The sequence below is a fragment of the Gavialis gangeticus genome, unplaced genomic scaffold, assembly GCF_001723915.1.
Source record: "Gavialis gangeticus isolate Ggan-Ray unplaced genomic scaffold, GavGan_comp1, whole genome shotgun sequence".
NCBI lineage: Eukaryota > Metazoa > Chordata > Crocodylia > Gavialidae > Gavialis > Gavialis gangeticus.
In genome coordinates, this window is record NW_017728998.1 from 43,051,421 (window position 1) to 43,067,857 (window position 16,437).

General features: G+C 43.8%; 1 protein-coding gene across 2 annotated transcripts in view; it reads left to right on the forward strand.

The window, feature by feature from the left end:
* NUP93 (nucleoporin 93) overlaps nucleotides 1-16,437 on the forward strand; it is a 185,258-nt gene that overhangs the window by 160,772 nt on the left and 8,049 nt on the right. For both annotated transcript variants that reach the window (XM_019505794.1, XM_019505795.1), the window contains exons 12-21: nucleotides 663-756; nucleotides 3,008-3,199; nucleotides 3,469-3,595; nucleotides 3,688-3,760; nucleotides 4,157-4,201; nucleotides 5,880-5,996; nucleotides 6,661-6,779; nucleotides 8,893-9,010; nucleotides 9,390-9,473; nucleotides 11,277-11,405. In XM_019505794.1, the coding sequence (XP_019361339.1) occupies nucleotides 663-756; nucleotides 3,008-3,199; nucleotides 3,469-3,595; nucleotides 3,688-3,760; nucleotides 4,157-4,201; nucleotides 5,880-5,996; nucleotides 6,661-6,779; nucleotides 8,893-9,010; nucleotides 9,390-9,473; nucleotides 11,277-11,405 (1,098 nt within the window). The remainder of the gene's footprint in view (nucleotides 1-662; nucleotides 757-3,007; nucleotides 3,200-3,468; nucleotides 3,596-3,687; nucleotides 3,761-4,156; nucleotides 4,202-5,879; nucleotides 5,997-6,660; nucleotides 6,780-8,892; nucleotides 9,011-9,389; nucleotides 9,474-11,276; nucleotides 11,406-16,437) is intronic.

Consider the following 16,437-nt stretch of genomic DNA (forward strand, 5'->3'; position numbering starts at 1 on the left):
ATTAGGAGGTGCTACTTCACTGTCAGTGCGGCTAGGATCTGGAACCAACTTCCAAGAGAAGTGGTGCTGGCTCCTACGCTGGGGGTCTTTAAGACAAGGCTAGACGAACACCTTGCTGGGGTCGTTTGACCCCAGTACTCTTTCCTGCTATGGCAGGGGGTCGGACTTGATGGTCTGCTCAGGTCCCTTCCCACCCTACAAACTATGAAACTGTGTTTTCACCATCTTGTGCTCCGTTCCTCAGAGATATAACTACTTGAAAAGGAGGAAGGGTTGAGGGAGGTAGCTTTTCCTCCAGCCTTATAGGATGTTACTCTGTATTCATGGGCATTCTCACTAGTCCATTCTAGACTTTCAGTTGCATTATGATGATGCATGTGGGTCCCTATTTGGTAACAAAATGGTGGCAGAAATGTAAGTACAACTCCAGTTTGTAGTTCTGTGTGCCATCAGAACTGACATGTAATTGTGAGGTAACTTCTCCTCCTTAGGAACTCTAAGGTGAATATATATGGGATTCTGTAACTCATCTTTCTCACATATTCACACACTAAGAAATGTGAATGAAAGTGCTTGCTAGTCAGTTGACTGGCTCCTAGCATGTCGTGGAGGAGAAATTTATTCAAGCGTCTTCATTTCTGTTTCTTTTCTTTTCTATTTAGCTCAAGCAAGTGTGTTTTGATGATGATGGTACCAGCTCCCCACAAGATAGGTTAACTTTATCACAGTTCCAGAAACAACTACTTGAAGACTATGGTAAGAAAGTTTACATGGGGCTCTGTTGCTGTTCTATTTCTGTCTGCTTAAGGTATTTTCCAGTTGTAATGATGTAAACAGTCCAGTTGGCCCCTTCACTTACCCTATCACTCACTGCTGAGGTTACAAATACTCTTGGATAAATTAGCAACCAGACATAGCATTCCTTTAGAAAAATACCAGATCTCACAAGGACTGACTGAATTTAGCTTCTGAGTAGCCCAGATAAATTCCAGATGCTTTCTATATGAGGGGCTCTGTGTGTTTTGCCCATTCTAAACTACAAACTATTTTCTCTGGGTCTGCTAAGCCAGCAGTGGGCAAAATATGGCCCGCCAGGCACTTCCATCTGGCCCGCGGTGCCCCCCAGAATGAATTGGGCCCCATCCAGCCCTTGCACCCATGAGGGCAGAAGCAAGGCACCTACACCCACCCCCAACGTATCCTATTATGCCTTGCTCCCACCCTCATGGGTGGACAGGCACCATGGGTGTGGTTGCTGCAGCAGGCTTCCCTAGTGTCCTGCCCTATCTGGGCAGCAGATAGAGAAGTGGGGGGAAGGGGGGACTGCAGCAGGGGGCGCGGCAGCAGCACTGAACTCAGGTGTGCAGGGTGTGGGTGTGAGGGGTATGGGGACTCCCCCACTCTCTGCCCCCCATGGCACACAGCCCTTGCAGGCAGCAGGGGCAGCAACAGCATGGGGGGGTTACTCTCCTTGATGCTAGTGCCTGGCTCTGGCCAGTGCTGCAAGGAGTGCAGCCCATGCTGGGCCATTTGTTTCCCTGGCACTCCCTGCACTCACTGGGCATAGCAGGGAAGCCCCAGGCACTGGGCTGGGGCAGGGAAAGCAGCCGGCTCCAGCACCTGGGGGTTCCCTCCTGTGGCCGATGAGTGCGGGGAACTCCTCGCTGTGGTGTGCAGCGTTGGCCAGAGCCAGGCACCAGAGCCCCTGCCTGCTGCTGCACTATGGGGGGAGTGTGGGGGGAAGGGTCCCCACACCCCTCATACCCCACACACACACACACACACACACACATACCAGTGTTGCCTGCGTTGACTGCAGGAGGGGATGGTGTGTTCCACAGCCACACACCCACACCCCACAAATGCCACACAACCCCCCAACATACCCTATGCCTCCCACATGCAGCCACACCCCCTCACAAACTCCCCCCGTACCCCACCATAAACACCCCCACATCCTCCCCACCCCCACCCATACCTCTCCACACAATATAAAAGACTAAGAATTTATTTTTGAATTATTATGCAGTCATTTCTATATACAGTACACAAACACAAAACATGACAAAAATATTGTTTGTAATAAAATTAAAATATGTTATAATAGGTGTTTGACTTCTAGTGTATAATTTGGTTTTTTTCTGGTTCTAAGATGGCAACCCCCCCTCCCAAAAGGAGTATTTCTGGTGGGGAAGAGGAGGGACTTCTGGTGGCAAATATCAAGGGTTAAGGGTAGGACTTCTGGTCCCAAGTGCCAGCCAGGGGCCGGGGTACCTGTCAAGGGGTGGGGCTACCCATATGGGCCTCAATAGCTTACCTAAACCTTGTTAAGCGGCCTTCTGCCTGAAATAATTGCTCGTCCCTGTGCTAAGCTGTTCCAGTTTAGCTGCCAGTAGCTGAAATTGAGAAAAGAAAATAGGAATCCCGTCTTTTTTCAGGCATGCCTTTCTTTCCAGTGTTTTTCTCTTCTTGTAAATAACTAAATGAGAAGCCCTTTAAGAAACCAGCCTGAATATGGCAGGAGCTTAACCTCAGTAATTATGTTTCCTTCCACTTTGAAGAATGAGGGAGGAGGCATAAAAAACTGCCATTGGTGCAGATGAATGTAAGGAGTTCTGAGTAGGTAACTTTTTATACAGTTATGAATGATAACATAAGGGTCAACGGAGACTGTTAGTGTGACCAGGATGAGGGGTCATCATCAAGAACATGCACACGTGTATGTGTACATGCACACACACTAAATAGAGGACTCCTTTCATGATTGATAATTATTTGTTCCCCTGTATCTCCTGAATACATTTCTATGATGTAGCCTGTCATGATATGTTTGCAAGGGAACAATTAGAGATAAGCCATCAATTAGATTTCTGTTTTGTCTTGCATCCTTACTTTTCATTTGCATTGAGTAAACAGTGATGATGTATTGTGACCCCAATCACCCACCCTCATTGGTCTTCAGGAGCAGAATCGTCTTCATTAGTGCACATATGTGTTTTTTCTTTAGGTGAATCACATTTTGCAGTGAATCAGCAGCCATTTCTCTACTTCCAAGTCTTATTCTTGACAGCACAGTTTGAAGCTGCAGTTGCTTTTCTTTTTCGGACGGAGCGCTTGCGTTGTCATGCTGTTCATGTTGCCTTGGTTCTATTTGAGTTAAAGCTCCTCCTCAAATCTTCTGGGCAGAGTGCACAGCTATGTAAGTCCTTCACGTTTACTTTACCAGGAGAGGTTTGTCTGTCTTGGCCTGATTTTTAACACTCTAGAAACTTCAGACACACATACCCATCATCTGATTTGCAGTATGTCAGTATCCTCTAAGGGTTAACCATTTAGGTTTATTGGTATGTTCGCTCACTCTGTGAATGTCTTTGAAATCTGGCTATGACCTTTAGTTAATTTAGAACAGTGCCAGATGTCTGATGGTAAGGAATATTGTTTTGATCTGTGTTGTTTCCGATATCACAGTGAGTCATGAGGCTGGTGACCCTCCTGGCATCCGGCGCCTTAATTTTGTCCGCCTTTTGATGCTTTACACGCGTAAGTTTGAGTCGACAGACCCCAGAGAAGCCCTGCAGTATTTTTACTTTCTCAGGTAGGAGCTATGACTCAGCTGTAGAATTTTATGCTATAAAATAATTTTTAAAACTGTGACATGTTTTTTTCTTTTCTATTTTAATTTTACAGGAACGAGAAGGATAGCCAAGGAGAAAATATGTTCTTGCGTTGTGTTAGCGAGCTAGTAATTGAAAGCAGAGAGGTATCTTTAGCTGTTTTCTTCTTTCCTTGCTAATGCTGAAATCTACCCTGTTAGAAAATGCCATTTCAAAATATACAAACTATTTCAACATTACTTAAGTCCTAAGAGCTATGACTGTCTTCTTTTTTTCATTCTGTATGTGTGCTGTTTCAGTAACACAGAAATCCAGGTCTCATAAAGGCCACATGGCCATCTGCATAGTGTTGGATTAATGCAGTATCAGATGTGTTTGCATTTGGGTTATTTTAAATAATTATTTGCTTTAATTGAGATCTTTGTTTTGTGATATACCTAGATTTGCAACTTCATACTATTAGCAAGTATGTAGTTGTATTTATGTAAGTGATTTAATATTCTTCCCTTTTTTCCCCCTCTGTGAATGGGTCACATGTACAGTTTGATATGATTCTTGGGAAGGTGGAGAATGATGGCAGTAGAAAGGTAAGTTGATAGATATTTGCATATAAATACAGATACATGCTGGGTGCTTTTTCCCATTAAACTCACATTTATGAGTGAGGCTTTTCTGCAATTTATTAGCCAAGCTAGTATTTTTGTGGCATGTCTGATTCTGTTACGATCACCAAATATTTTTCAAAATTATTAGTCATTTGCCTCAGTGTGAAGTAGTGATAGTTGGCAAGAAAAAAGCAAATTACTATGGGCCAGGGTTGACAAAATAAGCTTTGTCCTCTGAAAGTGGACAGTATGCATCTAAAGTAACAAAAGCTTAGTTTGGAATCTTGTCTGTACAGAATTCAGTAGCACCATTCTAATCCTTCCAAGAGGCCAGGATTTCATCTACAGTGTATGAGAGTTGTGATGTATTTAATTGGATCGACTGTATAGTTGGAAGAGGTTAGACAATCTTTCGAGCATAAACTACCTTTCCTCAGGTCTGTACATTGTGTAATGAACTGTATGGTCTTAGTAGATGGGAGATCTATTCATTAAAGAAGGCTTCCCTAGTAAGGTAGTGTATGGAACTTCCTTGCTTTCCATCAAAAGAAATGTATTGTAGCCTGTTGCAAATCTTTGCAGTTAAGGAAATAAGAGCAACTGAGTGATTGATCTTGATTCTACTGTAAACAGTTATATTCTGAAACTAGAACATATGAACAGACAGACAAAAGATAGAGGAGACTTTTGAGGGAGCGGTGTACGTAGTTCTGGGTAACTAATGCAAAGAGCCTGTTCACTGAATCCCCATTTTTCTTTATACCTCTCAGTTTGGAAGATGAAATGTGTTCAGATCTCAAATGATCTTGCCCAAGCAGTGCTTGCCCAGGCAAATGGCTTTGTTAAAAGTATTTCTGGTTACTGGCAGGGTTTTCCTCGACATTTCTCACCTATTGTGTTTGTTTTAATCTAAAATCAGTGAGTGAGTTTTCAATTTCATTTTTGCAGTTATCTTTACAACTTATTTTTCTTTTTATAATGGTATGTTTGATGGATTTGGAGCATTTCAGGTTATTTATACCTGTAGCAGTGAGTCCAGTTTTCTTAATTTTGCATGATTTCCTTTGAAATATAACCATGTTCATTGTTTCCTATAGTATAATGACTGCAGCAATCGTGCATGTGTAAAGGAGACTTTCTGGAGGTTTCATTTTAATGTGTATTATATAAAGGAGATCACACAAGACATTTTTCATAATTTTTTTACTTTTTCCCTTATGTGTGTGAGTATACACACATGTTTAATTCTAATAGCACTTCCCTTCTGTTTGTTATCATAAAAATGTCTGTAACTACATACAACCTATCAAAAGCCACCAAAACACCGAAGTTTTTTGTATTTCATTCTTTTCTCCAGTGGTGTGTCATCAGTAAATTAAAATAGTTCAGAATTTGACCTGTTATCTGGGTTATTATGAATAAATTAGGAACAGCAGATGTCTCAGTGCTGACTCCTGATAAAGAGACTTTCTCCTAGAAGAACTCTTACTATTTTTAACTTGGCCTTTTTATTTATTCCCATGGAAATGTACAGGCCATTCTAACCATAATCTAACATGCAAAATATTCATTGTCTTGACAGAATATTCCAGGAATTTTAAATAATTTTGATTTCTGATTATTTTTTTTGTCCCCTTCCTTATTTGCTTTGTCTCATCAGCCTGGAGTCATAGACAAGTTTACTAGTGACACAAAGCTTATCATTAACAAAGTTGCTTCAGCAGCAGAAAATAAAGGCTTGTTTGAAGAAGCTGCAAAACTTTATGACCTTGCAAAGGTAAATGTGTTCCAATAGTTGCCATATGCATGCACCTATTTCATCATCTTATTTTAAAAATATCAGCTTCGATTAGAAGGTTATTTTAATTTTAGAACTTGAACAGACTTTGTAATATTAGGAACTAATCCCTCCTTGTCTTATACTGTAGCTGTTGGATTGATTTTACTGAGATGATTTAGGACCTGGACCTGACTTTCCAACCCATACTGGGATTTATCTATGTGGCACTTTTTCAGCTAGTTGTTCCCATGAATGGCAGTATTCTGGCCAGCAAAGTAGTTTACACTGCGTACGTTCTTCAGAATTAATTGCAAGGCATTTAGAAATAGGCAAAGAACAAGTGATCTTTTATTGTAATAAACATGTGTTTTTTTTTATTTTGAAATCTATCCTAAGCCAAAAGGAATAGTGCAATAGATGTGGCTTAACTGGAATTTGAGAGCTGTATGAAATTCTGATTTTTTTTTTTTTCCCCTATTGCAATGAGCAACATACTGCTGCTAGCTAATAGGCAATCATTTGATACCTACTCTTGACTCAGTGAGAAAGGTGTCTCTGGAGGCGGTCAACACTGCAGGATCACAAAACACTGGCTTGCTTTGTGAAGGTATAATAGTCAGGCCCTGTAACATACCCTTTTCTTTAATGCATTTTTTAACAGAATCCAGACAAGGTTTTAGAACTGATGAATAAATTACTCAGCCCCATGGTGCCACACATCAGCAGTCCCCAGTCGAATAAAGAGAGGCTGAAGAACATGGCACATTCCATTGCAGAGAGGTAAGACCTGCTGGGGAAGGATCTTGGAGACCATGAGATGACTAGAGCATACCTAACCATTCTAGTTCAGGGCTCAAATATCTCTGACAGTTCCGTGGGAGTTTCTTGACCTTGTCCATACTGGTCTGAGCTGTCCCGAGTGATTTTTTTCAGCAGAAAAGGAGTCAGAATTTGTTCTGTCCTGCTTTTCATTAGTTATATTATAAAAATGGAAGATGTAATCTTGAGTTCCTGGTCAGACGAATTTTTCAGAAGCAAGAAATATTATCCTTGACCAGAACAAAAAATGATTGTGCAGAATTGCTAATGATGATGATGTAGAGATAATCTAGTTAACAATAAATGCAAACAGGTTTATATCTAAAAGATGATTATTAGCAAAAATGTATAGGCAGGGGACAAACTGGTTGCTGTAGAGGACACTGATTTTAAGTTTAATTCCAGGTGGGCTATAAAAGTAGGAATCGCTATGAGATGATTGAATGTAATAGAAGTATTGGGAGTATAGTGCTCTGAAAGCTTTGTTTTCTAAAAACAGAGTTGTCTCATTGTTTTATTTACATAGAGATGGAAAAAAAAGGTAACATGTTTAAATTCAGAACTGATCAAAGGTAGTTTTACGCAAGGCTACCAGTAGAACTTGCTGCTGTAAGATGTTATTGAGGTAAAGAGCCTTTTGGATATTGAAATTTCGTATGAACAATAAGAAAGTGATTTGTGTTTAATAGAGAGTGCTAACTAGGATAAATATTTATAAGGGTTATTAACCATCTTGTTTTACCAATGGCTGGGGTAAGACAGAATTGGCATGTTATTGGAAAATAGTTTTAATATAGGATTCTTACATCTTTGTTTGCAGTATCTGGTACTGATTGCTGTCAGAGACAGGATGTTATGCTTGGTCCCATTCCTATGCTTTACTAAAGTCTTGGTACTTCTCATGGAATAAATAAATCAACCAAGAAAGCCTTCAGGCAACTTTAAAAGTGAAAAACAGATAAATGATGCACTGATTTATAGTCCAGTATCTTTTCCTTTCTTTATTGGTCAGGGATGTTTTTAGGTCACCATTTCAATCTGTTTAACTTCTATATAGCAAAGGTTAAAATGGAGTGAAAATTAGCACTGTATTGGCTTGGCAGGATGTATCGTTCAGCTCCAGAGTTCAAGCTGCTGCAGAACCTGCACTGGGCATTAAATTAACTTGCTTTAGTATATGTGAGGGAGTTTGCTAAGTATTGCTGTTTGACAGTACTACTTTACAGCCACGCCATGAATAGTTAGATTTTGCCTTTTTTTTCACTCCCCACTCCTCCATACCTAGTTCTTATTTAGCCTCAAAGAGTCTGACTAGATTACGTTCTTCTCCTTCCCCAGTTGCATGGGTTTTTCTTCATTAATTGTACTGTGGACAGCGCTTTAGTGATGCAGCAATTTATGTCAGTAAGCCTTGTTTTCTTTGTGTATTCTCACATCATTTGACAAGAACAGAAGAGATACTGTACAGAATTGGGGTCTATACTGATACTGGCATCATGGCTAAAGCAGCAGAGGATGATTTAAAGTGTATATACAGTACCTGTCTATCTTCACTGCAAGGAGGAAGAAATGCCTTTAAGACCTAGCTGGCCATTGGATCATACTGTAAAGGACAAGAGGACTGGTCACCTTTTAATTCATCTCCTGGCTAGTCTAATCAGTATGCATATTCATAATCCTTTTTAAAGTCTTGCTGAGATTTTTGCCTGATTATCCTAAAGCAGTAAGTTGCACTGGTAAGTCATCTGCTGTGTAGAGAGCAGAGATGCTCATACATCACCTGCCCTTCAGAAAATAGGAGTCCATTTCCATCAAATGAATATGGAAATGCTAAGCGTATAAAGGTAAGCAAACATTTAATTTGAGAGACATAAGTGGGAGTGAAAATGAATAGTGAGTAAAAGAGAACATGACCATCAATTCTGCCTTCTACTTAAGAGAAATAAAAAAAGTCCTTTGTATTTTAGATGTTTTCTTTCCTTTTGCTTGGAGTTTGAGCTTCCAAAGAATTGAAAGCATTTATATAAGTGGTTGCTATTTTGTTTTATAAAATTACAAACATTTTTTCTTTCAGGTATAAAGCTCAAGGGATAAGTGCAAAGAAATCTGTTGATTCTACGTTCTACCTTCTGTTAGACTTGATCACATTTTTTGATGAATATCATGCTGGTCACATTGACAGAGCCTTTGATGTAAGTTTCAAGAGTTCCATTTGAAGTAAAGACTTACTAATGCCTTGAAAACCCAGAGCATTTCATGTAACATCACTTAAAACAAAAATTGCCATGGTATCTTTTATTTAATGAGGTAGAAGATGCTGCAACAATACAGGAATGTAAAAAAATGTTTCCTCCCTGTGATCTCATGATCAGGAAAATCTTTCTTTAGCTAGCATGAACAAAATATCTCAACAAGTAGGTAAGGAAATCAAACCAATAAATAGTATTTTCCCTAATAGAGAAATTGGGTGCATTTCAGATTACATTTCAAAATGACAAACCTGTTGCTAACATTTGGCATAGAGAAATTATAATTACAACCTCCTTCTATTCTTGCTTTTCCTTTTCAAAGATTATTGAACGTCTAAAGCTTGTACCGCTCAGCCAAGACTGTGTGGAAGAGAGGGTGGCTGCCTTCAGAAATTTTACCGATGAAGTAAGCAGTGCCTTGTGCTTTCAGGTTCTCACTATTTATGTCTTTAATGAAGAGATGATAATAGACCCCTGTAATCTCACCATTTTAGAGCCTGTGACTGGAAATATTATTGATCAGTTTAGTATTTATGTTGTATTCCCAAGGATGGACTCACAGTCTTGGTTGCCTCTTCAAAGATATTCTTTGTGGCTTTAGGATCAGTCTTGTATCCTGTTGTCCATTTGTGGATCAGTTAGTGTGCATTTTGAACCTATGTCTTTTGAGAGTTCTAACAATGTTCAGAAAATCCATTAATAAATTTCAGCATTTGAATTGAATTGGGTCTTGCATGCTATAAGTACCCATTCAGACTATGTGCGGGGGGCAGGGAAGTAAGTATTTGGGCTTCTTTCCTTCTAAATTAAAGTAGGTGTTACACTAAGAAAGGTCCATCAAAATTGTCATGCCAAGAGCAAAGTTTCTGTGACTTAATTTTGACCTGATATGAAATGTTAGATATAATTTTATAGTATATTTTAAAGACAATTTTTAATAGGATAATTATTTTTGCCTCAAGTGAACTTGTAAATAATTTGTTTGTGAACGAGTTACATTTCCCTTTTAACTGTAGAATTTATCGATTTCCTGAATAATATATTTTGTAGACAATAGCTGAGAAATCACTGACTCAGCAGTGAAATGACTTAGATCCCTGAAAAGTGCAAAAACACCTTGAGTTTGACATCTTGACTCTTTCCTGGCAAATCAAGTCAGCTTTAAAATACTGATCAACATGGAAAAGGAAGGCTTTTACCAACCCTGTTCCCCATAACGATCGGTATTTGGATTCTGAAAAACTGATAGAGTAAAGGGTGATCAAGATGCATCAAATACTTGAATGCAAATGACTGCTATATTCATATCTAGCTCCATGGAACTGTAAGAAAAATTCGCACCAGTCCATCGTAATTATTGGCAGTGTCAATGTGAATTTTCTGATGTGCCTTTGCATATACATGACCCATCAATAAAGCAACCTTTTTGCTTGCTGGTTTCCAACTAAGAGCCACAGATAGCCTTTGAACATGAGGGATAGCTCAGTATTCAAAGAGAACACTATCTGGAGCCTTTTGAAAGTTATCTCTAATGCAGTTCCTGGTTTCTAATACTTTGTGGCCATTGCTTTTGTTGGCCTTTCAAATCCAGTTCAGTGTATCTCATACCAACATGAAGAATCTGTCCCACTGGTTATTGCCATCTTGGAAATGAATACAGTAGTAGCAGACTGATGAATGTCAGTTTAATGCTGAGGGACTGTGCAAATGTAAAGCACTGCTGTCACTTCTTGGATCTGCTTCTTTGAAGAAATGAATCATAAGTTAGTGAACAGGAACAGGTGTTCCAGTTACATTGTACACTTCTGAAATGTGTAGCTGGAGCATACAGCACCTTCATGAAAAACCTAGAAAATCATCTAAACAATTTAAACAGTTAATCAGTTATTCTGAAGTCATTGATTCCTTTTCTTCTTTCCTTCAGCTTTTAAAAAATAAATAAATTATTTGGATATTTGTCAAGAAACAGTATGTGTTGACTGTTTGAGTTGTAGTCTCCTAATGCTCATCTGGAACTTGAAGTCATAGACCTGTATTCAATAATCCAGTTATTTTCAAATCAAGTTAATTATGCAGTGACATTTCTCAGCACACACCTCTGTATAACTAGGTGATGAGGCTCAGTTTTTCAATGTTGTGTATTAACAGCAATAACTGTATAGCTTTTCACTATCATGTATTTTTGGGTGTTTTATTTTTCTTCATATAGATCAGGCACAATTTATCTGAAGTCCTTCTGGCAACAATGAATATTTTATTCACCCAGTATAAGAGAATCAAAGGCACGAGCCCGGCGACTCCTGCCAGACCCCAACGGGTAATGGAGGACAGAGATTCGGTATGGTTATAATCCTAGTTATCTGTCAGTGGCATTTGCTTTTTTTCATGGTTTCAAGATTTTGGGTCTTAAATGCAAGTAATTACAAGCCTCAGCTGGACTCTAGTTTAGGTTTGAGTACTAGGCAGCTTGCTTAGAAAAGTGGAACCATAAAGAATTCTCCACGTTAAGAAAAAAATATCTAGCAATCACACTGCCCTAATTTTAGAAATATATTTGGATTCTGTTCTCCCCATTCACCAAGAAAATATAAGCATCCAGTGACATATTGATCAGATCTTTATTAGACATTAGCCCACAACTAGGTTGTTGATGGAATAGATTTGACGGTTACACCACATAGTCTTAAGGACTAGGGATGTTAATATAATTTTAAAAATTATCTGTTTGACCTCCTCCAGTCATATTGGTTAAACAGTTAAATGATAGCTCATACCTAGATTAGTGACCTTTGGCAGGAATGGCCCTGGCACCAGCCTCTTGCGTCTTAACTTTGTGCCTGGCACTGTGTGGGCCCCAGGCCACTGGCAGGGCACTGCAGGCAGGAGCCAGTAGGTGTAGCTGAGCCACTAGGGGGTGGTGCCCACCCACTAGGGGGCAGGGCTTGGTGCTGGGGCTGCAGATGGAGCAGGCCTGCAGAGCTCTCCTGTGCTCAGATCCCATCACCATGGGGAGGGAGGGAGGGAGGGAGGTGCTGGGCCCCCCACAGGGGTCAGGCAGGGCCTTTCCTCCATAGCAGCAAGATTCCCAGCTACTTGGTGGGTTTGCCTGGCCCGTCTACAGTGGTGGGGCCTAGTCATGATGACTGGCTCCCTGTGCCTCCCACTGCACCTGTGCTGCTGTGGCGGGGACCTGGAAGGCTCCTCACGCTGCTGGGCCAGGCCTTCCCTAGCTCACCATGGGGTAAAGGGCAGGTCTGGTCTCAGTGGGGCAGCCTCCATCAGATGTGCTGCCTCCTTCCCCTTCCCACCCATGGCACTGGGGCCATGTGGGGCCTGGCCCAGCCGTGAGGCGGGGCTGGGTGCGCAGCTGGCTTGGCCTGAGGAGATGCTGTGGCAGGTGGAGTAGGCAGAGCTGGGTCTGAGGGGTTACTGTTAGTCTCTTGTGCAGTGAGTGCATCCCTAGGGCATTTCTGAGGGACAGCAGCTCCAGCTTGGGGGGCCCTTTTTGCAGCCCTAATGCTCCCCCTGGGATCCCTGCTGCGCTGCCTTGCTGCCCCTCAGGGACACCCAGAGCCTCATGTACAAACATTTGAACTGTGATGCCCTGAAAAGTGGAGAGCATACAGTGATGATACTGTACAGCTGGGAGGAAGGATCTCCACACGCATATCAGCATGCTTTGCTGGCTCCCTTAGCCTGGCAACATATGGCTGCAGTGCACAGTGCAGCCCTGATTGGCTGACCCAGGCTGCACATGGTTAGAGTCAGCCTGTGTTTCCTGCAGCAAAATAAGGAATATGAAAGGGGCATGCTCCGCTCCCTGCTGGAGCAACAGAGTCCACTGAGTGACATGGTGAAATCTATTGTCCACCATGGACAGGAGGCAGGGGAAGGCAGGGAATATGCAGGGGAACTCTGTTCTCTTCTGAAAGAAGCCTTGGTATGTAGAGATATTCGCTGTCCCAGGAGAAATTCTCCTGGGAGTAATTTACCCCTGGTTGCTCCAGATTATTTTTCTCTTGGATCAGTCATTTTTAGTCTGGGAGAAAACTCCCTGAACATCTATACACTCATGGTTTCTTTTGGGAGAGTGGTGACTTTTCCAGGAGAAACTGAATGTCTGTACAAGGCCTTGTAACCAAAACACTGGTCATGTACCCCACTGTATTTCATGTCTCATTCAAATGCAGTAGAGAGGCTTTGTCTTGACTTGTAAATGTTCATGTTGATGAGAACCAAATAAAATTTGCTGTCTTCTAAATTTTATTTAATTTTTTTTAATATGATGTAAATATACCTTTTGTGCTGTACAGTCTGTCAGTGTAGCTTATTAAGTAATACTGCCTGGTGCCAACAGTTTTAATCTAGATTGGCAAAAGGAAAAATGGTTGTTTTAACAGTTGCACTGCCCTTTCACTATTAATTTGTTCTGTTGTGCAGAAGAGTACTGTAGTTTGTGCTCACAGAATTGGATTAAGACCATAGAGATGCCAGTTTTACCCCTGAATTGCCTTGCTTTTAAGTCTTTTTCTTCTCCTGTAGCACGTTCTTGGTACTTCACAGCCCTGTGCCTGGACTACAGGTTCTGCCTTCTGCCATCTCCATGGATGATATAATTTTAGCAGGTCCCAACACAGTGTGAATAGAACAGTTATGGCTCTCCAGCTGATCATTGCTAAGTTCAGCTGTTTGCTAACAGGGTTTTGCATAGGAGGAGCCCAGTGTGGTTGTTGAACATCTTGTAGAGCAGTCTAAAGTCAGCCTCTGGGATGCGAGCTGTGGAGAGCTGCTGATTTACTTTGCTTGTTTTAAAGCAGGGGTGGGCAAAATACGGCCTGCAGGCTGGATCCAGCCTGTGAGGCCATTCTATCCAGCCCATGGGGCCCCTAAAAAATTTAGAAAATTAACATTTATCTATTTGATTTATATTTATCAAAAATGACACCAGGCAGGGAAGGAGCCCAGGGAAAAGCTGAGCATGGGTGGGGGCAAAGCGGCCCCTCACTCGCCCCGTGGCTGGCGCCCTGCGCTGCAGCCGCTCACAGCCCTCATGAGGCTACCTGTGCCCAGTGGGCTGAGTGGCTGCAACAGGGAGCACCAGCCACAGGGCAGAGGAGGAGCCGCTCCCCCCCCTCCCTCCATGCTCAGCTTTTCCCTCGGCTCCTTCCCAGCACAGAGGAAAGCGGACCTTCAGCCACCCCGTGGCCGGTGTCCTGTGCTGCAGCCACTCGCAGCCCATGCGGGGCTGTCCTGAGCAGGCACAGGCAGCCCCAGGTGGGCTGCGAGCGGCTGCAACGCCGGGCAGGGGGTGGGTGAGGTGCTATTTTTCCTTCTCTCCCCCTCCCCCCGTGCTCAGCACCACCTTGTAACCTGACCCCACTGCCAGCCTGGGGCGCGTGCTGGCTCCGGCCTCGCCTGTTGGGGCTGCGCGTGGCGACAGCAGCTGTGGCCCCCCTGCTTGCCACGCCAGGCAGTGGGGGGAAAGTGGCCCCTTGCTCGCCCTCTGGCTGGCACTCAGTGCTGCAGCCGCTCACAGCCCTCGTGAGGCTGCCTGTGCCCTGTGGGCTGAGTGGCTGCAGCAGGGAGCACCAGCCACAGGGCAGAGGAGGGGCCGCTTCTCCCCCCCCGCCCATGCTCAGCACCACCTTGTAACCTGGCCCAACTGCCAGCCTGGGCCCCATGCTGGCTCTGGCCTTGCCCATTGGGGCTGCGTGTGGTGACAGCAGCTGCGGCACCCCCCTCCCCCCGCTTGCCGCACCGGGCAGTGTTTGCCACTATTGCCTCTGGGCTGCCCAGCACGTGAGCTCTAGGCGGGCAGCAGCAGCCAACACTGCCCAGCACGGCAAGCGGGGGGCCTGCAGCTGCTGCCGCTGACAGGCGAGCCCGGAGCTGGCTTGGAGCCCAGGCTGGCAGCAGGGCCAGGTTACAAGCTGGTGCTGAGCATGGGGAAAAGCGGCCCATCGTTCACCCTGTAGCCAGCGCCCCCCGCTGTAGCCACTTGCAGCCTGTGCGGGGCTGCCTGTGCCTGCTCCAGACAGCCCCACGTAGGCTGAGAGTGCCTGCAGCAGAGGCCCTCTCCCTGCTGGTGCAGCCCAGCCCAGCTCCACAGACCCCTGCTAGCTTGTGCCCTGCTTTGGGCCTCACTGGTGCTGGGACATTGGGACATTGGTCCCAAGATGGTGACATGGGGGCGGGGCACTTGTCAAGGGGTGGGGCTATCCATACGGCCCTCTCCAGCCTGCAAAAACTGGGTCAGTGGCCCTCCACCCAAAATAATTGCCCGTCCCTGTTTTAAAGACTTTTGCAGTTTTATTTTTCAGGAATGAAACAATGTTGCATGGCTTCTAGTAGCTTTGTGGCACATCACCTTAGTAGTAGTTTTGAAAGGCAAAAGCACTACTTGTTTCTGATTTGTTTCCATTAGCAGCATTGCCAACCCCACTGTGTCAAAAAAACAAGAGAAACTCTTAAAAATAAAGAGATTTGGTATGTAAATCATGAGAATCTATTTTTGAAGTATAAACCAATATAGATATATTGTTTATTGGTTTATAAATCCCATTAGTTACTTATTAACTTCTAACAGGTCAGAGATTTATACAAAAGGTATATTACTACAACTGATAATGCTTTAAAAAAAAATTTCTACCAGTTGTTATGATTGGGATAACATCTGCTGGACTGTTGTGCATTTAGCAGTTTCCAGTGACACACACAGTCACAGACAATGCCCAGCAGGTAAGTCTGTGGAGGGGAAAGTGGGTGACAGATCAAGGCCTGCATGGTGAGGGAGGGAGTGAAGCAGGGGCAGAGGTGAATGGGATCCTGGGGCTGGGGTGGGCCATGCAACAGAGCTGTGGATGGGGGGCACACAACTCCCTGTTGCTGCGCACACCCCTAGGGGAGGCAAGGGGGCATGTGGCCCCCAGATTTGTGTGCAGGGAAGAGGTGGGCTGTGAGCTGGGGCCCTGCTGCCTTTGCCCTGGGAGCCACGTGATGTCATGTTGTGCCTCTTGCTGCTGGGTAGGCAAGGGATGCACAGCATGGCCAGTGTACAGTTCCTGGAGGAAAGGCAGCAAGGTGCAGAACCCCAGCCCCCAGCAGGCAGCTTGCTTCTGCCCTGTGCACAAAACTGGAGGGCTTATGCACCCCACGCCTCCCTCAGGGGTGTGCTCAGCGGCAGGGAGCCACCCCTTCCCCCGCCCCCATGCCTCTGGACAAGTCAGTCGCCTGTGGCTCTGTTGCATGACCTGCCCCAACCCCACTACCTCATTCACCCCAGCCCCTGCCCCACTGCCTCCCTCACCATGGGGGTCTCAATCTGCCCCCCCTCCCCTTTCCTCTCCCACTCTACAGACTTACCTGCTGGG